Raw genomic sequence first — 23,953 nt, forward strand, 5'->3', positions numbered from 1 at the left:
TCTGCCTTGATTTACTTTCATATCACCACTCATTGACCTGTCATCAGAGCTTGTTTCCAGAAATCCTCTATTTTCACCTAATGTTCTTCACCTAATAATTTAGTTTCCTGTTCTTCTTGCTTTGATGACTTAGTGTCTAAATAGCTCTTTGAGTTTCAAATGAATGAATTGGTTTTATCGTTACCAACATAGAGATATCTCCAACTTTAGAACTGAGTTGCATTTCAAATGTTTGCCTTTAAGCCTTTGGGGACAGTTCTTCTAAGTTAGAACTTTGAAAAGAGGGAGAAAAATTCTGACCAGAAGCCTTTTCTCTCTGATTCTTAACAATTGCTCTGTGTAGATGCAGCCTTTTATGTATAGGATAAGTGCAAACTTTCCTCTGAAAAGACCCAATTGGCCTTCAGTCTCTCATTCTTGTACAGCCTGGCAACACACCTAAGAAGAAAGACTGTTCTGGAAAACGTAGTGCTGACTTCTTGTAGCTTATTACAGTGTGTTAGGCAGCAATGGTATCGGTAAAAATATGGGTTTGGTATTTCCATGTTTACTTCTTGATTTTGGGGAGAGAATGAGAAATCCTATTTATGATATTCCCATAATATTGTGACTTTAAAATCAGAAGTAGCCAGGAATGTTAAAAAGAGATGAAAGTTTTTTATCCTAGAAAAGAAAAACCAATTTAAAGTTGTATTCTTTATATTATGAGTCAGAGTATAGACAGTAGATATTCATTGATAGGCAATACCCAGTATGATAGGTTAAAAACACAATTTTAGAAAATGTAACTGAATAAATACCATCCTTTCTTGTGTGTCAAAATGAAACTGTCCCATGCTAGTATAGAAATAACAAAGGAAACAAATGCTTTTAAACAGTGCTGTGATGGGGGAGAAATACAGCATTTCTATTTATAACTTGCACAGAGTCCCACATAAAAATAGCTCAAACCAGCAGATTTGCTCATATCTGGAACACAAAGTTGTTGCTGCCAGTGACTTGAGAAATTCTAATAAGAACGACAACGGCATTGGTAAATATTGAAAGTGTATCATCTTTCTTTCACCCCAGCTTTCCTTTGAGGAGAAAATAGTTAGTGGGAAAGTACTGGCTTCTGTATTATACATTTTGATCTTTTCCAGGCCATTTGTCTGTTTTTTTAATGAAAAGGATGCATTTGCACCCCCAACTTCACTCCATGAGGTAGATATATTAGTGAGGATTCTATCTGTCAGTGCAATATTTGTCAGGCTGATAGATTTAACATTTCATACGTCTAAAGGCTAATTTTGTGTGATTGGTTTGACAGCCAAAATATTAGGAACCTCGAAGTTAATGAAAACCATTTCTTCTCTCGTTTGCAGCGAAGCTTCCTGGGCTATGCCAGTTTTAAAGTGGGGGAACTACTGAAGTCAAAGGAGCAACTGCTAGCTCTGAGCCTGAGGTGGGTCTGTCTGCAGCAACGCTGTTAAAGTTAATCGCCCGAGGTATTTACTAAAGGCTGGTTGGGTGTGAAAGTCACAATTCTTGTAGATGTTTAGATGTCAGCTCTCAAATGCCTTCCATTCTCCATTGCAACAAGTTACTCGTATATTCACACAGCAATTATTCAAGTTCACATTTAAGTTCATGTTTCAGATTGTCAAAGTTTACCTGCCGTTGTAGGAGAAAAATAGGACATTCTCATTGAGGCGATGACATTCTTTGAAAGTAGGAAAGAAAATAGAAATGATGAGTGTATAATTAAATAATTTTTGTTGCTTAACAGGATGGTACTTTTTAAATCAAGTACATTTCTAGGATTGAAATATGTTGGTTGGAGGCAACATTGCAGGTCTGTGATACTAGAGGATAAGTTGATTATTCTCTTTTTTAAAGCTTATTTTGTTGCTATACAATTAAATATAAAATGAAAGTTAAAATAGACTTCATATTGAAACAGACAATAGATAAATGCTAATTTTGAGTATGTATACAATTTGTTTTGCTATGGAAGATGAGACAAAAATCTTTAGGAAGTTGCATAGTGTTTGAATACTAATAAGAATATTAAATAGAATAAATATTTCTTTTTTAACTTCATTATAAATTTGAAATAATAGTATGTTGTTTTCTAACTGTATAATAACTTTTATAGTTATGTAAACATGGAAAATACTATCTGGCAATATTTGTATAGTAGTCATGAATATGAAAATGGTATAGAACCTTATTCGCAATCCTAAGATGTCCTTCTTTTGATAAAACAGAGAGGCGACTCTCAGAGAAGAGACAATATCCTAAGCTTGTTTGCCATCTGACCCAGCCCCCAAGGGTCCACTTGTAAACCAACAATTTATTTTACTAAAGATCCTGTGCCTTATGCTGTAATCTGTACTGCGGCCTGACGTCTTTTCTGATTTGTCCTGATCCTTACAGTTTTACCTTTCAACTTAAGAGATAGTACAAAATAATTTTAAGTAATCTGTATTCATGTAGCAAAGTAAGTGTTGGTGGGTTCTAATGAGGCCACCGTCTTCTCTCTCGCTTCCTTTGGGCTATGTCTCTTAACCATCTCTTATTTTGTTGTTGTACTTTACTTGGGAATACATTTAAATATCTTCATAGTTCTGTAGTGTTATTCCCCACAAAATTTTGTTGCAGCTGTTTTCAGTTTCAAGTGTGTAAGGGTGAGCTAAAAAGTCTAGCTTTCAATGTCACTGATATCCTAGAAAATACTGATTATGAACCTTGCATGGTGGATAGATCTGACCCGAGTGAGGCTGGATTCATATGAGATGACAAACATCGAGCTAACTTAGCCCTACTAGCAGGCCATGTGTTTTCTAGATGAGATGCATAGCACTTTATTTCTCCTTGTGCTGACTCACAAGCCGCAATATTGTTTTTATCATAACTGTCATGAACGGCAGCACACTACACAACATTTAGACACTGCCTTTGAAACAGAAATCAGGGGCCCAGAAATTCTTAGTGAAATGAAAATTAGTGAACTCATACAATGTCTTAGAGGGAGAATAGGAAGATAAGGGTCAAACTTAGAGTCCGGCTGTTGGAAGAAAATAGGAAGATAATAAAGGATATCAAGATAAATTTCCACTTTTGATTTTAATACCCCTGATTCCTACTCATTTGATTTTGATTGTGTTTAAGAAAAACAAATTTAACAACAAAGAAATGCATTTTCTACAAAAAAAATGATTTTAAAAACCGTTTTTGAAATGGCTAGGTTATTATTTTTCCCTTTTGTGCTTTCCAAATTTGTGCATTTCTCTCCCTATGAAGCAGACACTAAGAGAGACTTATCATAGCCTTTGATTTCTGGTGCTTCATGTTTTTTACTTCTGATATAATTTATCTTCCTCTACTGACTTCGTAGTCTGAGCTACTGAGTCGGAAGAACATTAGGTCAGGAATAAGAAGCGTTTCTTTGGTTGTTTGTCTTGTTTAGTTTTGTTTTAAATATTCCTTTGCACTGATAATATCTGATTTTTATTCCTTTTACAATCCAGTCATTTTTAAAGCAATAGAATTCTCAGTGTTATGTTTTGTAATATACAGACGTATGAGAGAGGCCATTAAAGAAAGAAACATTAGACTTCTGTGTAAATTTTTTCCCATTTTATGTAATTTATATGTGTACATATTTATGCATATACACATATATCATAGATTGTGTTACTGGATATGTGTTTGTTCATCTATATGATTTTAAGACTTTTGCTTTCTCACAAAACATGAATACTTATTTTCTATTGTCAAATATTTGTGTTTAGAGAAGGAAAGATTCAAATTATGAGGTCTTTAACTTTTTATTTTTTGGGTGTTTTATCAGTTTAACCTCCTTAAACACACACACACACACACACACACACACACACACACACACCAATTTTTTGTTTCTAAAACTAAAAGAATAGCATAAAAACCCACATAGTTTTAAACTTAATCTCCCAGAGGCATGTTCTTATGTAACTTGAGAGCTGGAAGTGTAATGATAAGGAAAGGCTCCTTAAGCTGTGTCATAGTTTTCTCCACAAGAGTGTTCAGAGTGATAAAGAGACGAATTGTCACTAGCATCTCCCATGTTGGGGGTCCAGGCATGTTCTGTAGGCCACAGGGCAATAGATCAGAATAAGTTTGTTCCTAGAAACCTGTGAATAAGTCTGAACCCCTACAGTAACCTGGAACCAACCTTGGCCATAGACTGACGATAGAGTTCTAAATGATAATATGTTTCTATTCAAATAAAATTAAACTTGCTTAGAGTTTTAATTTCCTACCACTAGTCTATTCCTGCACACACACAAAAAGGTTATGCAAGTCTTCTTACTTTAAACAGCAGACATATTCTTTAAAATTGTATGTATGATTAAATACTCCAGTGACAACACCTTTTCTTATCTATAGCTACTTGAACTTCAGAGATGACTTAAAAAATCACATCCACGCATCTTATTAGTCATGTATATTTTGAGTACATTTCATTCTCTTTTAAAAGCCTTCCAGTTAGCTTTTTTAGGTACCAGGAAGTAGGGTTGCGGTGGAAAATTCTGATGGTTTCACAACACTAATTCTTATGTTATGTCTAAAACATTTTCTATTTTAAATAAGGGCAGTAGATATTGACTGGTGGCCAACAGCCCCTCTTTGAGAGAGAATAGAATATTCATGATTAACTATAAAACAGAATAGTATTATACTTTATGGAACGCACCAATGGAAAAGTTAGGGAATGTGCATGGCATGTAATAAGCTAACTTAATTGATGTTTTTGCATAGGAATAATTAAAAATACACATCGTAAACCCTGAAAGCAATGCATAGTAACACTGTGTTTTTCACTTTGGGAGTGAACAAGCAGGAAAACACACAAGTCCATAGCAAATGCATGATGGATCCAGACACACATATAAGGGGAGACCCTCTCATCCTGGAGTGTTTCCTTCCCTGTGCTTTTGGTATGATTCAAGTGAAGATGACAGGAAGCTCTCCAGCACACCTCCTCTGACAGACTCACACCTCAGACATGTAGGAAGAGGTAACTAACACTATTTGAGCTTTATGAAGGATAAGCATTTCAACTATCCTGTCATATTGATCTTCTAATAACCTTGCCTGGAAGTGGATGCTATTCTTATTTTACAAATATGCAAATTGAGGAAGAGCAGTTGGACTTCCTAAGGTCACACAGCTGGGATAGGATGGAAAGATGGAGACTGGGAGAGAAGGGGTCTTGATATCCAGGATTTCCTAGAGAATATATGTTTTGTTTAGACTCTTAGCATTAAATCATTTGAGAGACCAGAAGAGACCTTGGCACTTTAGCTTCAGGCTGGACCCCTGTAGTGGTAGGGACTCAAACTCAGGGGGACATTCATTTTCCCATTTTCAAGCAGGTCACTCTTAGGAAAGTATTCCCTGTTTTATCCCAAGTTTTATCATCTTGTCTTGGGCCCAGGTGTCCCTCGTGGAGTTGCATAGAATATGTTCATTCCTTTTCTCACATTTGAAAGCAGCTACTTTGTCCAACTATACATCTTCTATCCCCCTCCCCTCCACACAGGAAGGAATGTAAGGTAATAGAAAGAACACCAGACTTTTCAGACCAGACTTGGGTTCAAGTCCTAGCTCTGTCACGAACTATGTCACCCCAGACATGTCTACTCTTTAATATCTGTTAATGGAAGTAGTACTAAACTCCCTCCCAGGGCGATTCTGGGCAATTAATAAATGTAGTGACATTCCATGCACTCCTTTGCATTAGAGAAAAACGTTCTAATAAATATTGTTTTCTTTCTTCTTAGTTTTCTTGCTTAGTTTATTGAGGTTCTATCTTAAAATGTGACATCCACAGTTCTCCAAATTGGTTAATGGCAGAGAAGTTGATTTAACCTTTGATCTGGACATACCATTTCTATTTTCTGAGGAATGGATACTCACCTGAAACCTACACTTTGGCTTTAATCATTCTAACATCAGATTTTGCTTTGTATCGTATGCAGGTACCAACAAGAGCATATGGAGAGCAGTTGGGTTGAAACAGGCAGCATCCCAGTAGAGTTGGGGAAAACAAAATTGTTTTGACTTAAAAACTTTAGCAATATAGCATTGAAATCAGGACAGAAATTCATAAATGCAACACAAAGTGTCAATTGCTTTTAGAGTTTACTGACGCATTTTACTGCTGAATATATCAACAACTGTCTACAGAAGTAAATTCAAGTAACGTCTCTCAGGGTTGGACTGTGAGAATGAAGAGAGACATCAAGCACAGAAGTAGGGGCATTTGCTGCTGAAACAGATTTTATGTCCTTTTCTGTAACTGTGTTCATATCCTTTAGGAACACAATTGCCTGAAGTTGTCAAAAGGCTCTAACATGAGCCACTTTGTCACAACTGTTCAAATTACATCAATTTATTATAAAATCAGAGAATACAAAGTATATAGACATTATCGGACTAAGACAGTAGAAAAATAGACAATGCAGGTTATTTAGAGACATACCTGAGCCCAAATCTTGGCTCTCCTGTTGCTTAGTAGGATGGCTGATGGCTCTGAGACCGTTTTCTTACCTGTGAAATGCAGACACCAGCGGTGCCCACCTCACAGGGTTGTTCTGATTCCCACATGAGTTATTCATGTGATATGTTTACAACAGTGCCCAACACGTAGTAAGTGCTCAGTAAGCGCTAGCTGTACTTTTATTTTATCTTCTTTTATTGACTGTTTTTTTTAGCCTTAAGGCTGTGTGTGTGTGTGTGTGTGTGTGTGTGTGTGTGTGTTTTCAGGTGAGGACTAGACCCATGGTACACAACCTATCTGAAATGGTATCTGATGCAAAACAGGGGCTCATCATATTCATTACCTGTTATCAAAATTATTATCATCAGTATTATTATTTTCCATTTCATTCAACTAGACTGTCATTTATAATGTAAATGGCTCTGCAGTTATATAGTCTGCATTTTTTCTTTATGTTCCTGATCTATTTTTATGAGGCTGAAGGTATGACCATGGAAACCAATTAATACCGTCTTAGCTTGCATTATTCAAAAGACGTAGCCTTTGTCAGATTGCAAAGCAGAATTTTCAGTCACTGAAGGGACAGCTCTACCTAGAGTCCACTTCAATAGCTCCTCCCTTTGTATAGAAAAGCTTGAAATCTTTCCTCTTTTAAAATGCAAATCATGTCGAGTTAATAGCTATACACAAAGGCCTACCTACCTAAGAAGCTTGAGAGCTCATTTAGCTTTGAAGATAATTTTCAGGAGTGATTAGGCCTGCAAGGAATTATATTTGACCTGAAAATTTTGTATTGGATTTGGTCATATTTACCAAAATCACTTCCATCATTATCACCCTGTGTTTCTGCTACTCTGGACACATTTATGTCAGCTTCTAAAAACAGTATTTTTTGAAACACTGGTATCCCTTCAGTTATTATGTATATGTTCTCTGAATGAAGACATTTATGACCAAATAAGTTTGAAAATGCTCTATAAAAGAAGTGAGGTGGGTTTCCTTGCTGTAAGACTTCTCAGAACCTTCATTAGCCTTCAAGGGACTCTCAGAGGACAGTTGTTGCCTACAGCTTTTCCCAAATTAATTTGAACACAAGAAGCTTTCTTCATGGAACACCTATTCACAGCTTAGCAGGCACTGTGTCCCAAGAATCACAGCTGCATAGTTTAGAAAGCACTGATTTAAAACAAGAACAACTTGTTTTCCAAGGAAATACTTGAGTGACTGTATGTATCTGTCCACTTTTCCCCCCATAAGCATATTTTTTAACATGCCCATCTGTAGGCAGGCATGTGGTCTTCATCCAAATGAACACTGGCTCTTACAAACACACCTTCCTCACCCACGCATCATGCCCATTCCAGTCCCATCACAGGTCCACTGGCAGGTAGCAATTTACACTCAGGCCAGGTCCTATACAGATACCAATTTGGGAAATTGGTACAAAATGCATGGGGAAAGAGTGATAAAATACATGCTGTATTTTTGACCTTCATTGACAGACTGTTTTCAGGCTTGGAGAAGTGGACATGCTCTAATTTTCACAATCAGCTAGTATCATAACTACCCCAAACTTAACTTAGCTCAACCCTCTGAAGACTCTGCCTTTTGGTGCTTTTCCTTTTTTGGTTAAACTAAGAACCATCATTTTCAACTCATCCTTTCTAAAATTCTTACCGGATTATGCTCTTTTCCTATTTCGTACTTTATATTCCTCTCAATGAACACGGACAACCTCCAGCACCTTGGCCGACACACACAAGACAGCAAGTCTGCTTTGCAGCCTCATCTGTAGCCACACACATTACTCTGGACACGAATCACCACTTCTTCCCTCATTTGTAGCGACTTCTGTGCACTGTACACTTTCTAAAAGTGGAGTCAGAGTCCTGGGTTTCTCCAAAAACCCTCTCTCCAAGGTATTTGAGCTCATTTTCAACTTTGGACAGCAAGAGAGCACAACAATGTCTGTATATGTAGATGATGCAAGTTAGATTCTTCCCCACACTGTCTTCCAAAGATTTTTCCTCCATGTGTCCTCCAAAGGATTTTTCTATCCCTTGCCCAAAGAATAAGTATATCCAGAAGACCCTGGTATTCTCCCAATTTATTCTCACCAAAAACAGAGAGGCAGCCATCTCCAAGTGAAAAGGTCTGGTCGCCATACCCCACCACAGCTTACCGTTAGCTCCTCAATTTCCTAAGACAAAAGGACCATGTTTCTATCATCAGGCTTCCCAGTGGGGGCCCAAAGAAGCAGGTCAGAGCTCATCATTCCTGCTCCAGCTAACAGGCTAATCATCCCTAGAAGGTCACCGTGTTTCAACTGTGTTTCCAATGAGGTTTGACTTTGCTTTTCCATTTACACATTGTCAGTTCTACTTAATAAATGAGCTGTGTTGGAGGTATCATGCCTGAGAAAATATAGAGAGTTACCTTCTACTTGACAATGTATTTCCTCTAACAGCAGGCTCTAGCCCAGGATTTTCTACCCTAACCCGTGAAGTGAAATTCACTGATGCCTCTTGTTCTGCGGCATAGCATGACTAGCTTATAGTAACAGTGTGCTTGAAAGAGGTTGTTTGCAATAAGACTTCAGTAAGATAAAGCGTTGAGTCAGGAAAAGGATGAAGAATACTATTTTATGAAGGAAAGATAGGGAAACAAAAGACACAAAAAGTCATCTTAAAACTATTTTATGAAGGCAGAAGGGAAAGATGGGATCAAAGATAAGATGATAAGAGATAAGAAAGACGAGAATAGGCAAGTTTATTTTGCTTTATTTAATTTCATTTTGCACTAATATAAGCGAAGTGTGTCTCTCTAGGCTGTGCTACAATGAGGGGTGGTTGCTTCTAGCAGTGGGCCCAGCCTGTATTCTGGGTGATCCGTTGGGTCTGTTGATCAATGTACTTACGCTTATTAGAATTCAATAGAAACTATTAGGTCATTAAGGATTCTTCTTTATAACATTGTGTGGCACTGATGAGTTTGTTATATCATGGGACAATTTTGCCATCTCACATAGAATGTTTTTAAAATTCACTGAAATAATTGAAGGCAGGCTTAATTGGACCTGACCTAAGTGCTGCTGGGCCCAAAGTACATTATTACAAAATCAGGTGAAATCACCACATACGCTTGTAAATACATGCTGAATGTTACTGCCTTCTAATGTCTGTATATGTAAATTGGAAAGTAAACAAACACATTCTTTTAAAACTTAATATAAAAATTGATTGATAAAATCAAATTGAAGGTGCCATAATAAAAGGTCTAATCCTCATCCATCCATTGAAGACTTGAGCAGATAAACTTAATTTATTTTTATCTTCCCCAACATTGATGCATTCTCTCTAATTCAAAGCAGGATTAAAAGTTTCAATCCTCAACTTTGAAATGGTGTGTACTGGGGATTATTTTTCTCTTATCTAGAATCAAATTGAAGATTTTCCAGGGATTTACACAGTAACTAGAACAGACATTTTCTAAAGATTCTTGGATTTGCTTGTTTGTTGGGCAAACTGCCAACAAACTCTAAATTTCTCAGCTATTGACTCTTATTTCTAGTGCTAGCAGAAATGAATTCTTTCTGTGACCAAGTGACAGAGCCTTTAAAGCACTTTAAGGATAAGCCTGTGAATGTAGCATTGGAGGAAACTGGTTTCATTACTGTCACCAGGAGTTAATTACTTTGCTTAAATTTCCCCATCTGTCTACTAATGAAAATAATACCACTGAGATGAGCTTAAAGTATGGGTTCATAAACCAGATTTTAAGTAAAGGTTCCCTTTATACTTGAATAGTAACAAAAAGTTTACTACCTACTCTTTTTTTTTTTTAATGCCACCGCTTCTTCCCTCAAACCCCCGCTAGTCCTTGAAAGAAGTACTATTTGAGTGATGTTATCTTTCCTGCCAAGTTCATTTGAAAAGTATATTGAGATAATAAAAGATATATGAAGGCTCCAGTGAGGGGAAAATGGTGAAAATACATATAACTGGGTTCATAATATTTGTTGTGAAATCATATTTTTTTCCTCAGAGATTGTTTTTATAAATTCTTTGAATTCAAAAATGCTAGCCTTGGACATAAAATGAAGCAGCATAATTTTCTTTGAGTTTTAGAGCTAAGATGAATAAATAACAGGAATGTATATAGATATTTCCTGGAGAGTGTTATTCCTTTTTTACACCCTACAGGTTCATTCCTCAATGAAATCTTTACAAGTGTTCTACCTAATGCCTTCCCTACAGAGAGATGCAGCCAGAGAGGCAGGGTAATGAATTTCCAAGTGATAATGAGAGTTTCCTTCTGGAACTAATTTTAAGAATAGATTCCTGGGCAACTCTGAAGCGAGAGGAGAGGCTCAGGATGGAGAACAAGTAACATTTTATACCTGCACATGGTTATTCCCTCTGGGAAAGAGTTTCCCTTTCTATTTGGAATCATGCATGTTAATAATCAGTGCACAAAGCTTATTCATGAAGTTTCAGTGCAGGCTGTAGGATGGCCGTGTAACAGTGTACCTGTTACATTAGCTGGGACTGGAAACCAAGTCATATCACTCCTAAGAACTGAGGTCCAAATTCTACCATTAACTGGACATATGATTCCAGAAAGTAGATTGTTTTGTACTTCAATTTTGGTCAATAAGTATATTATCCTTATCTGAAAAATCTTCATAGAATTGTGATGGTTTCGTTCAGCTCCCAACAGCCTGCTCCAAAGCTCTGAGGAAACTTGCTTTCTGAGCTACCTGATCTTTCTTCTGAGCAAGAGACATTTGGGCTCCTGGATGGCAGCTGGTCACCAGAAAGACCAAGGCATGTTTAGAAGCTTGGAACTTTCAGCTCTACACTCTGTCTTCCGTGAAGGGGAGAGGGGCTGGAAATTGAGTGAATGATCGATTGATCATGTCTATGTGATGAACCCTCCATAAAAATCTCCGAAGTGCGGGTTTCAGATAGCTTCTGGTTGGGGCACACGTTCATGTAGTGAGAGGGCCACTATACCATCTCTATAGGACAGAAGCTCTTGCACTGAGGACCCTTCCAGAGCTCACCTTGTATATCTTTTCACCTACGTGTCCATCTGTATCCCTTATGATACCCTTTGTAATGTAATAAACTGGTGAACATGAGTGCTTTCCTGAGTTCTGTGGCTGTTCTAGCAAATGATCAAATCCAAGACGAGGGTCATGGGAACCTCTGATTTGTGGCAAAGTCAGACAGAAGTTGGGTAACCTTACTACTTATTGACCAAGCAGTCAATCAGTCCATCAATCATACAGTAAATTACCACTATTTCATCTTTTGGTTTTCAGAAGTAAGTTTTTAAAAAAATTAGATGGACCTTGTGATTATTACTGTTCTTGGACAAATCCCAGCACTGCTGATGACTCGTGAGGTGGCCTTGAGCCTTTCACCTAACCTCTCTGGGTTTCTACACAATGAATTGGATGAGTTAAGGTTACTTTCTGCTTAAGCATTCTCCAATTTTATTCAATCCTAATACTGAGGTCAGAGGAGTTAATCTTAGAATAGAATAAAAGAGAAGATAGCTGCATCCAAGTTTATTTTAAAGCTAGTAAAATTTTTATTTGGAACACAAACTTCAGCTTAGTTCTCAAAACATTTACAGAACGATAAAATTTACAAGAGTGATAGCAATCACTCTTGAACTGAACATTTTAATCCTGTGACTTTTAATTTTTACTGTTTTTACTTCCTGTGAGACCCTCAGCCTGCCAAATACCAAAATCTGTTATTTTTCTTATACGGATTCTTTGTTAGAGATGTGATAAAGACCGTTTAATTACTAATAGATATGCTCTCTTATAATCAGAAATTTTAAAACAGTGCTTCAAGGGGAGATATTTGGATAAAAAGTATGGCTTTCTCATGCACTTTGTGTTGAAAAACTGGTGTAGGACATTTGACTTATTCCTGTTGATATTCAGATTCTATTTAGCATGAATAAAAGCAGCATGCTATTTCCATATAGCAGAATGTCTTGAATTTTTCTTTAATTGCTTTTCTTTCTTTTAACAAAAATTTCTGTAGGAATCTTTATGGTTCTAGCTAGACTGCTTTAGCTGTGAATCAGTCACATTTGACCTCTAAAATAATTACCGGGTGATTTAGTAATGCCGTGTCAAGACTGTGTAGCCAAACAAGTTAAAATCAGAAATGGAAAATTTTAGGTTTTATAGTATTTTAAAATCTGTACTTCCTGTCTGCCTGTGTATACATTGCTTAGCTAAACTGGGTTTCCTTATTGTGGCAATAACCATTACTCATTCTTGGGTGATTGGTCACCACGCAGAAATACTGCATCTACATGGCTGCCCATCATTTTCCTTGTTTGTCCACTCCCTACTCTGGCCCTAGTGCCTTCTGCTCCCCAGACTCTCTTCTGATACCCGAGGTCCCTCCTCAGACCCATCCCCTATCCTCAATCATTTCCTTTTATTTAACTGGAATCTGGCTGTCTCTCCTGCAGCCCTGCCAAGTGGCTGCCTGTTATACCTGCTGTACAATTAATAGCCTCTCAAAATTCCCCTGGATTAGGCTCATGGCTTCAGACATTCCATTGGATTTCCGCATTCTTGTGTTGACCAAAAGATGTCACCTTCTATCATCTCATGAGGATTTTAACTTGCAATTCATTGTGTTTCTCTTCAGCACTATTCCTCTTATACACTTTGTGATTCCATAGCCACGTAGGTGATCTTTGCAGTTCATTGGCCTTTCAGGCTTTTCTCTAACATACTTTGCAACCCACTCCCGTGCTCATTCCCTAGATTATGCTGTTAATGCCACCACTCCAGAGTCTTAATTTTAAGTATTCTATTTTCTGATTTCCATCTGCTATCTTTCCAGTATGCTCCTTATTGTTGCTCCTTGATTATACCACGTCCTCGATCCTAAAATCATGTCTTTACCCTTCACAGCCCTCTGCCCCATATCTACTCTTTGCTTCTTATCCAGTTGAGGTTGCATGGTCCATCACTGGGAAATCATAAAACAATCTCCTTGCATACATCCTCAACTCCCATGTCCCTCTTTTTTTACTAGTGGTTAAATCCAACCTTTTGTTCATCTGCTTCATATTTGTATCCTTGCAGCTGTGTGGGCTAGGATAACCTGATATCCATGCTTATAGGTTTCATTAGGGTTCATGACCCCTAACTTCATGGGTATCCTCACTAACACTCTATTGTCCTAGATTTCCCTGGTCCATTTGCCCTTCCACTCTCCTGGACCATTATTTGGTTCCCAGAACCTCCAAAATATCTCCCCTCTTCCTCATTCTCAGCTGATTTATCAGGTTTCTGTTTCACTGAGAAGAGGAATTTGATAATTTCCCATGCCTTATTTACCACCCTACCAGCATCTTGTCTGCCTTCCTTCCTGTTATTATAGATGAACTCTGCTTCATGTGTAAAGTCAATCCCTCTCCTTGTCTTTTGGATTCCATCTTTTCTCACCTGTCCAAGACATTACTCCAGCAATTATCCCCCTTTACTCCTGTATCATAAAGTATTTCCTCACCACTAGATCATGTCTATTAGCAGAAAAAGTGCCGCCGAATCTCCCAAATCTCCTTCTACCTTCTGCTCCTTTTCCCTGCTCTTCCTGATAGAAGAACCATTTTAGGAGCTGTCTCCACTTAATTCTTATGATTGTCTTTTGAACCCATTCTCATCAGGTTTCATCCCTGTCATGTCACCTGAATAGCTCTTGTCATGATCAGGAGTGAATGGCTTCCATGTTGTTAAATCCAGTGGACAATTCTCGATGTTCCTCTTCCTTGGCTTCTCTGCACAGTGCGTCCCTCCCTCCTTAAAACACATTCTTCACTGGGTGTCTGATGAAACAGACTAACACTATCTTTGTCCATTGGAGAAGGAAATTTTCCTTCTGGTCTTGAAAAAGCACACTGCCATTTTGTGAACTGCCTATGGAGAGGGCCACATGGTGAGAACCTGAGGGTGGCTTCTAAGAGCTGAGTGACATCCCAGCTGATAACTAACAAAGATAGTTAACTAAATAACAAAGATAGTTAAAGCTGATAACTAACCTCAGTCCTACAGCCATGAGGAAATACATTCTACCAACAATTTCAACGATCTAGGAAATAAGGGGATTCTTTCCTGGAGCCTGTATATGAGAATAGCCTATATCTCTATTTCACACTTGCGAGACCCTGAGTAGAGGAACCGGCCCAGACATTTGATCTATAGAAACTGTGAGAAAATAAATGGTATAATTTTAAGTCACTGAATTTATGGTCACTTGTTATGCAGCAATATAAAGCTAATGCATACATCTCTGACTTAGTCATCTAGTACTCTCTTCCCCACCTACCCTGCTTTAGCCACATTAGTGTCTTTCTCTTGAATATAAGGACCATGTTTCCCTACAAAGCCTTTGGACAATCTGCTTCAGCTGTCAGAAAAGATCACCCTCCCCCCCAAAAGATGTATAGTTCACTTCCTTATCTTCTTTATGTTATTATTCAAATAGTATCTTATCAGAGAGGTCTTTCAAAACCACTGAATATAAAGTAGCAACCCCAAAGCAGCACTCACCCACCCTCTTACCCTGCTTAATTTTTCTGCATGGCATTTACCATGTTCTGATGTGTCATTTATTTGTCTCTAGAATTCCAGCTCCATGACTGCACGGATTTTTGTGCTCTCTGTTGTATTCTTGTGTATGGGATAGTGCTTGACAACATAGTAGGTACTTACTAAATGTTTGTAATTGAATTAATGTATTGAATAAAGTTATTTTGATTTTATTTTTATGTTTCTATGGAAGATTATGATTTGGAAACTCCTTTTTTGGTTAAAAATGTTGTCATATTAAAGGAAAATAAAGAAAAACATGTTTTAAAAACCGCAAGGTTTTCTAACTGAATAACAACTCCAAATGCAATTAGGCATAAAAATATAGGCACTGAGAATTGCTCAGTTTAATAGTGCATGCCTCATTGTGCAATTTAAAGCATAGTGACTTTCTTACTATACTGGTTTGAAATACATCATGCTCAAAATTATGTTCATACACTGTATAACTTTGACCTTTTAATGCTAGCTTTTTAAACAAAACCTCTGCACTATTTCTATTATTAAAAATCTGACATAAACTCAAAAACATAAAGCTCTGATAAAAATATACATAATTCAAAATTTAAATATTAAATATTGACCCACCACTAGTATTTAATGCGAATTATTTAATAGTTAAATGTTTTAAATCTCCCTGCCTGTTATTTAAACATCTAAGAGCATGTTGATTGGTTTCATGACATTTGCAAACTATTCACAAAAAGAGTTTCTGCTGTAGTATCATGTCCATTTTTAGTAAGAAACAAAGTTTTGCTGAACTGTCTACTAAGATTGTTTGCACCTGGTCTTAAAAGGCTTTTTTTTTGCTTTTAAAAAAATGTCTGCATTGAGTCAGACAAATCTATGTACGAACTCTTATAATTTCTTTCTTTCTACTATTCACTTTCTCTCCAAAGGGGTTCTGCTTTGTGTGTACAGTGGCTCTTTTCTTCTTAATCTTTTTAATTCTCTTACTCAAAATAAAAATTCAAGCAAATAAATATAATAAAATAACCCAACAAAAAGCCTGAACAGTAATTTCTCTTTGTATGTCTAAATGTGAGTGATAGAGGCAGTAGGTGGCCCGTGGGTTTATCTCATGAACAGCTATCATTGGCTTATGAAATTCATCACACCTGCTGCATGAGCATTTTCTTCTCTAATCTCTGATGAAATGCACCCCATTGTTCAGGTGGAACATTTTTCTCTCATAAATGGCATTTCTATGTTGACAGATATTTTGAAAGCACAGGGCATGGAATAAATTGACACTGACTTTGCTATTGCAAATAAACGTTGCCAGAAATTAGAAGATTGGTTCACATGGAAGAAGATACCCTTTTAATAATTTGATTTCTGTATTCCTAGACTAAATGGCTGTTTTTGTTTGCCGTTAATTCATTATCAGAGAAAATGCCTGTGTCCTTTTTCATTTGCTCTATTTTGTAAATTAACATAAGTAAAATTGAATTTTTTTATTGTAGCACTTGCTTATGAATTTTAATACAGATTCTTAAACCCACCACCATAATTAGGATACAGAACTGTTTCATCACTACAAAGACATGCTTCTCTGCTACCCCTTTGATTCATGCCTCCTCCACCCATGCCAACCCCTGGCAACCAACATCTGTTCTCCATCACCACAGTTTTTTTCTCTTTTGAGAAAGTCAGATGAATTGAATCAAACAGTATATATTCTTTTGAGACCGGCTTCATTCATGCGGTCTAATGCCCTTGAAATTCATCCATGTTATGGTGTGTAGCAACAGTTTTCTTACATCGCTGAGTAGTATTCCACGGCCTGGATGTACCACCGTTTTTTAACCATTCACGTTATGTTTCGATTGTTTCCAGTTTGCAGTGATTATTAATGGAGCTGCTAAAATACTCATGTGTACATTTTTCTGAGACCGCACATTTTCATTTCTCTATGGTAAATACCTAGGATGGGAATCTCTGGGTCATATGAGATGTGTGTTCTAAAAGAAACCACGGTGCTGTTTTCCCCACCAGCAGCGACGAGTTTCAGTGACTCTATATCATCATCAGCCATTCTAAGGTATGTAGTGGCATCTCACAGTGCTTTCAATTTTCATTTCCCTAATGACCAGTGATGTTGAACAGTGTTCCATGGGCTATTTGCTATCTGTATATCCTCTTCTGAGACATGTCTGTTCAACTTTGTTTGCCCATTTATTAATCACAGTGTCCATCTTCTTGCTTTTGAGTTTTGAAGACTCTTTTTATATGTTGGGTGCAAGTTCTTTGTCAGATACATGATTTGCAAACATTGTCTTCTAGTCAGTAGCTGTTTTTCATTCACGTGGAGGTATCTTTGACAGAGCAAGTCAATTTTGATGAAGTTCAACTTACCATTATTTGTTCAGTTCATGCTTTTGGTGTCATATTTAAGAACACTTTGACGAGGCACAGTTCATGCAGACTTTCCACCTTTATCTTCTCTTTAAAGTTTTATACTTTGATGTTTTACATTCAGGTCTATGAACCATTTTAACCTTTGTTTCAGTTGTGAAGTTTAAGCAAAGTTTCAGTCTTTTCCCTAATGGATGTTTAATTGTTTCAATACAATTTATTGAAAGAACGATTCTTTTTCCATTGAACTGAGTGTAACTTTGTGAAAAGACAATTGGTCATATTGCCTCTCTCTTCTGTCTCAATCAACATATCTTTCATTTCACTAATACCACATATTTTTAATTACTGTAGATTTATAGTAAGCCTTAAAATCAGTAGATACAATTCCTCTATTTTTGTGCTTCTCAAAATGGTTTTGGCTATTCTATTTCTTTTGCCATTCCTTCCAACTTTTTGAATCAGCTTGTCAATATCTACAAAAATCTTGCTGGTACTCTGATTAATATTGCGTTAAGTCTATAGATCAATTTGGGAAGAATTGACACCTTTATAAAGTTGAGTCTTCTAATACAGGAAGGTCTCCATTTGTTTAGACCTATATTGATTTCTTCCATCAGCATTTGTAGTTTTCAGCATATAGATCTTGTACATTTTCTTAGATTTACACCTAATACGTGTATTTGTTTGGGACCTAATAAATTACATATAATTTCAGTTTCCAGTTATTCAATACTAGATATTTGTGTGTTGATCTTGTGTCCTATGAAACCTTGTAGTTTCAATATCACTTCTGTTTTCGAAACTTTTGTAGTGTCGTTCGGACCTGTCCCTCATGTTTGTCACCCAGGTGCAGTCTGGGACCTGGGGGGTAGTCTAGTCTGTAGATTATTTCCCAAAGTCTCCGATATGCTGTGTAGATCCACAGATGCACAGCGTGGGGTGAGCCAAGGAGTTCATGAACACCATTAAAAAGTCCATTTCCTCAGCTCCTTCCTCTCCACACGCTCTCAGCACATTCAATTTCCTATGGCTTCCCTTTTTGATCCTCCATCTGGAAAGCTGGGATTTTATTTCTCCCTCTGTTGTGCAGCTGCACCCTCTTCTGGGGTCAAGAGGCAGGAGAACAGAGAGAGAGAAAAAATAAGGACATTCAATCCACATCCTTGGGATCAGAGCTCAGAGAGGAAACTCCTCCTTCATAGTTTTAGGCTCGTGCAGGCCCTTGTTTCTACCCGCCCCTCACCCCACCCTCCATCCCCCTGAGGGGCCTACGGCATGTAAGACTGGAGAAAAGAAAATGGATTTCTCCATTCTTCTGAATGTTAGAAGACCTGTTTCCTGGTCTTTGAGCCAGAACTAAAGGACTTTTCCTGGAGCTGTTTGTCTATCCCAGGTCCCACCCCTGGGCTTGGGGCTGTGCTCAGCAGATCAGGAGGGGAAATGGTAAACTCACTGCTCTTTCAGTGCTGTTTAAGTAAAATTCTGCTTTTCTTCCTCAGTGTGCCCGGTGCTAATTACTTTGAGTCCTCAAGCAGCAGCTGTGAGCGTTCTGTGAAGATTTTATAGCTGCCTTCAGCGGGCAGCGCAGGGTGAAGTGTGTTTGTTACCTGTTAGCTGCAACATCTTACCTGCCGATGGGCTCGTCATGGTGTCCTTTTCATCTTAATATGATTTTGGTCACCTCTAAATCCTGACAAAAATATTTACAAGATGCGAATCTCGTTTTCTCACCTTGCTGAATGGATATTTCTTACATTCACAGAGATGGTAATTTAACATTTAATTCTGAAACAAGACGTTTCCAAATATAACTTACTATGTATGTATTTTTAATAGAGTCACATGAACGGAAAGATTTGCTTTAGCTAATTGTATTGGGGGAATTACTTCTATTTGGATAGTACTGTATTTAGCACTTAAGAGGAATTTATCCACAAGCCAATTAGTGAAAAATGGATAGTCAACATATATCCATGACAGGCTCTTGAAACTTTTCGGCCCAGACTATCGAACTGTAGTGCTCATTACTGTACACGAAAGCAGTTTTGTATTTCAACTTAAGGTATTTTCTTTTTGGTCACATAAATCTTGTGAGATAAGTACAATAGTTTACAATCTTCACATTTTATAGCTGGGGAACTTTTATAGAGGCTGAGTTGTCTGCTCATGGTCACATAGCTGTTTACTATAAAGAGCTAACACCATAAACCAAGAACTTTATGAAAGTCCACTGCATTTTCCACTAAAGCATACTCCATTATTTAATGGTGTGTGATGATGGTACGGATCCGTTTGAACCAAAGATACTGAGCTGTCCATAACTCATGACAAGTCCCGATAGAAAGCCTCAAAAGACAGGCTCTACTTCAGACTCTCTGGGTAGGCATTCGGCAACATCTAAGGACTTTTAACATAGGAAAGCGAATAAAATAATGACAACAGGGCTTTAAGAAGAAAACCTGATGTGGATGGAATGGGAGAGAAAGATACTGGAAGATGGGAAGTTGATTTTTCAAGTGCCACGTAACAGGTGATGAAACTAATTGGGATGTTTTCATGGAGAAGAACACATGTTAAAAAAATAATAAAAGAAGAATCGGTAGGATGGGGTGACTTACCGGAAGGTAGGGGCAAGGCAAAAGTAGAGCTGGAATATGCTATTCTGTGGTTTTGACCTTTGGAGAATGGCATGCTGTTGATGTGAGTGAGCTGGGTTTGAGGAAAGGAAAACTTAGGATTCAAGCTGATAGAATGTGAATTGTGGATTTTAGGACAAAAGGAAATGGGGTTTCTACATCAGGAAATCAGGACAGAGCAGGGCATATAGAATTGTGACAGATTCTCATAGAAGAGGTAGTTGAATCCCATAATAATGGATGGAATTTCTGAAGGCCAGCATATAATAAGAAAAGATGAGAAAATCAAGGCCTGAACCTTAGCCTGTGTAAGTTCTAACATTAAAAACTACTGAAAAGTTTTATTCAAGTTCCAGCTTGAAAGTATTGCATGGCTTCTTACATTTATGTTTAGTCATACATACTTAAATAGAACTCTCACTCTTATGAGCCCTGTGTAACCCTAGCATTGCCGGATAAATGTATTCACCAGAAGGACCATCAGGGCACACTCACTCACTGACTCAGTGTGTTTACTTATGGCCTTGGTTTTCCTGTCCAGGTGAGGTTTTTGTTTCCCTATAAACCTGTCTAGACAGTCTAAATGCGAGGCATATCTCACAGCTGAAGATTCCTGATGGCAACAAACATGCTTTATATTCACAGAGACCGACAGTGCTAATGATGGATTTCCCTGCAGGTTTACAGTCATTTGTTGGTTTGTATGTGGCATTTCCAAAGTAGAGGAGATATTTACATGTTTAACATTTCTAGAGGTGATTTTATTGTTTTTTTCCTTTTCTTGGACTAAGAATGGTACAGTAGGTGGTGATGAAGTTTAGAGGAAGAGTGTCATTAAATTGTCCTTTGTTGGAAGACTGCCTTCTGCCCCCTTTCCTTCAGTCTTCTAGAAATGTTTGTATGCTTCAACATGTAAGATTGAATATTTCATTAGGAAGCAGCAGGGGACTTATTTTAAAGGCAGATTTTAAACAATCTTAATCACTAATGTGTGATACATGCTGAAAACCTAAATGAGAAGGAAGTGTAGATTTGTGTTGCTAAAATTTTATTCTTCTTTGTCTTTTATCTTGTTGGCATGGTTAAATATTTAAGTGTATCTGCTGAAGGAAATAGGAACTTGATGTTGGCATTGAAATACTAAAGCGGCTATGAACTATCCATCTTTTACTTCTCTTACGGCTGTCTGCATTAACTGGTGGTAATGACCTGGCAATAGACTATTTGAAATGGCTTTGTTGTTTTATTCTTCATATAGAGATAGTTTTTTATTACTACAACCTGTTCTTATTGCCATATAAATTTTTAGAAAAGTGTTTCTTGGTTCAGTCAAATTTGTATCCTTATAAAAATACCAAGGTATGTTGCCGTAATGCCAGTAAAATATATATGTATACATTGGATATACAAAGAAAAACTAGCTCTTTTATTGGACTATAAGTTTTAAGTTTCTTCCCACGTCGAGCATGCATTTTGTTTGTTTGGTTTAGTTTGGGGGAAGGTTACACAGGAAGGTGGGGAGTGAGGACAAGAGGCTAGAATGTGTCTGAGAGTTTTCCCAAGGATGTAGCCGCCTCTGATGGCCTATGGCACCTATGATGGAATTCCAGCCTATGATACCATGATCTGATGGAATCATAGGGGTGGTTAGAGGATACTGATACTGTAGGAGCTGTGAAAGACTGACCCTTTGTTTTGCAGTAAAGGAGACTGAAATCCAGAGAACTGAAGTCCTTGGTCACATAGCTAACGAGCAGCTAAGCTGGAAGTAATATTTGGATTTCTTGGTTCTGAGTCCAGAACTCTCTTCAAAATATCTTATACAGATGTAATGAATTTTCATTACGTAAAATTCAGTAGAATTTGGGTGATGAATAATGGCTAAGCTATTATTACTAGCCTCCCTAACCTGTTGGGTTGAAAGCATTGTTAAGCATTTAAGAATGATTTCTTTTTTTTTTTTTTTCTGAATTGCTATGAAGTGATCTTTGAAACAGACTTTGGGGCCGTGGAATAAATATTTCAATCATGACTGTCCTAATTGGAGAGAAGTGTCAATTATCCATTCTCCGTGTGTGGTAAATTGATACAAAATAAATGAGAAACTGCTCTACAGTTTAAGTACCAGTTCATTGACAGGGTGAAGCATGCTTCTGGGTGTCTTGGGTTCAAGGCTTTAGTTTATAACCTGGATTCCCCATTCTGTCTCCCACAAATCTAAGATGAAGAGGCATGCTTTAGGGGACTCAGAGTGTCCTTTCCAAAATGGTTTATGAGGGAAAAAATTGATTCTAGAATCCGTCTAGTGTCAATAGATTAACCAAATTCTTTGCTTTGATTCTGCTCTGGGACTAACTGGAAGCTTATAGGAGATAAAAAGAAGTAGAAATCCAAATGGCATAAAAATTATTGAAAAAGTAGCCAGATACTTTTTTAAAAGGGGATAGATAGAACTATGGTTCAGAAGCTTACCCCTACAGTGCATTGGGTCAGTCATCTACTTTGGCACTTTTGAAATGATCGCTGTCATTGTAATTATTTCTACACTTGTGTTCTTTGCATTATTTGGAATGTAAGCTTTATAACATCATCTGTTATTACTAAGGATTTGTATCGCTAATGAGCACTTAATCATTGTTGAAATGCGTATGCCATGAGGTCCTATAATCCTGTTCTATAATCTTTGATGCCTATTTTAGTGAAATATTTCTGGAGAGACTCAAATTAAATATAATATAATGCATTAAGGACAGCAGTAATTCTGTTGCTGCTGCTGCTATTGCTACTGCTACTAGGATGAAGAAGGGGGAGCAGGAAGAAGCACTTATCTTGTATAAGGCATTGTGCCAAGCACTTTGCATAAATCATGGCACTTAATGTAATCCTTACAACACAGTTATTGTCATCTCCATTTTATGAAGGAAGTTTCATGTGACTAAGTTCCTTGCCCAAGGTCATGCACCTAGCAGATAGCTCAAACTCCTGTGTTCATACTTCTCACCATTATGGCATATATTAGTTTATCAGTCAGTCCTGGGAGAGGCTGTAGAACCCCTATCTTCTGTTTCAGATCACATGCTTTATTTGGTGTAGTTCAAGGAAAACATTTAGACGGTTATATGTAGGCTTTGCATTAAGCTAGCTCAGTTTGCTTAAGCACAATTTTTTACATAATTCTTATGAGAAGAGACAGGTATCTTCAATTGTTATCAGTGATCCATTTGGGGGGAAAAGAAGTCTACAAATCTCTTAGAAAAAATTATGAGTAGTGCCAAGGAGGGTTCTTATTGGTAAAGTCTTTATTTAACTATCAGGTACTGAAGAATTGTACAGAGATATGTCACATCATAACTTATGACAAGTTATTATGTCGTTTTCAACTGGTAAATGGCACAATGAATTATCTAAAACCATCCCAGAATTGGAGCTAATACAGTTCCACAAAATCACAGATCATACTGTCATCCATATACATATCTTCTTTGTGATGAGTGATTAAGTTTTCTATATTAATTTCAGATAATTGAGTCACTAGTATGATTTATACTGATTTAAAAATTGCCAAGAAGCATTTTGTTTTATATTTTAGTAAGAAATCTTAATATGCTATTTAATAAGTAAATCACTTTTTATGTATATAATCTTATTACATTATGACATTAGCTATGTATATCAATTTTCTGTTTCAGTTTTCTTAAAAGCATAATTCATGATCTAGTAATATAATTGTTACTTAACTTATTCATTATTTTAACTAGCATTTTGATAAACGACTCATACTAATTTTCCCATTCT

At 37.1% G+C, this 23,953-nt stretch overlaps 1 protein-coding gene across 9 annotated transcripts in view; it reads left to right on the forward strand.

Annotated features, from left to right (window-relative positions):
* INPP4B (inositol polyphosphate-4-phosphatase type II B) overlaps positions 1-23,953 on the forward strand; it is a 609,854-nt gene that overhangs the window by 416,553 nt on the left and 169,348 nt on the right. For 6 of the 9 annotated variants that reach the window (XM_074338474.1, XM_074338478.1, XM_019730779.2 and 3 more), the window contains one exon: positions 1,365-1,444. In XM_074338474.1, coding sequence (XP_074194575.1) covers positions 1,365-1,444 — 80 coding nt within the window. Of the gene's footprint in view, positions 1-959; positions 1,034-1,364; positions 1,445-17,183; positions 17,206-20,838; positions 20,860-23,953 lie in introns of those variants that run through there. The other 3 variants (XM_019730783.2, XM_074338476.1, XM_074338477.1) reach the window with 3 other exon arrangements.

Source organism: Rhinolophus sinicus, linkage group LG07 (assembly GCF_036562045.2).
Source record: "Rhinolophus sinicus isolate RSC01 linkage group LG07, ASM3656204v1, whole genome shotgun sequence".
In the NCBI taxonomy this organism is placed as follows: domain Eukaryota; kingdom Metazoa; phylum Chordata; class Mammalia; order Chiroptera; family Rhinolophidae; genus Rhinolophus; species Rhinolophus sinicus.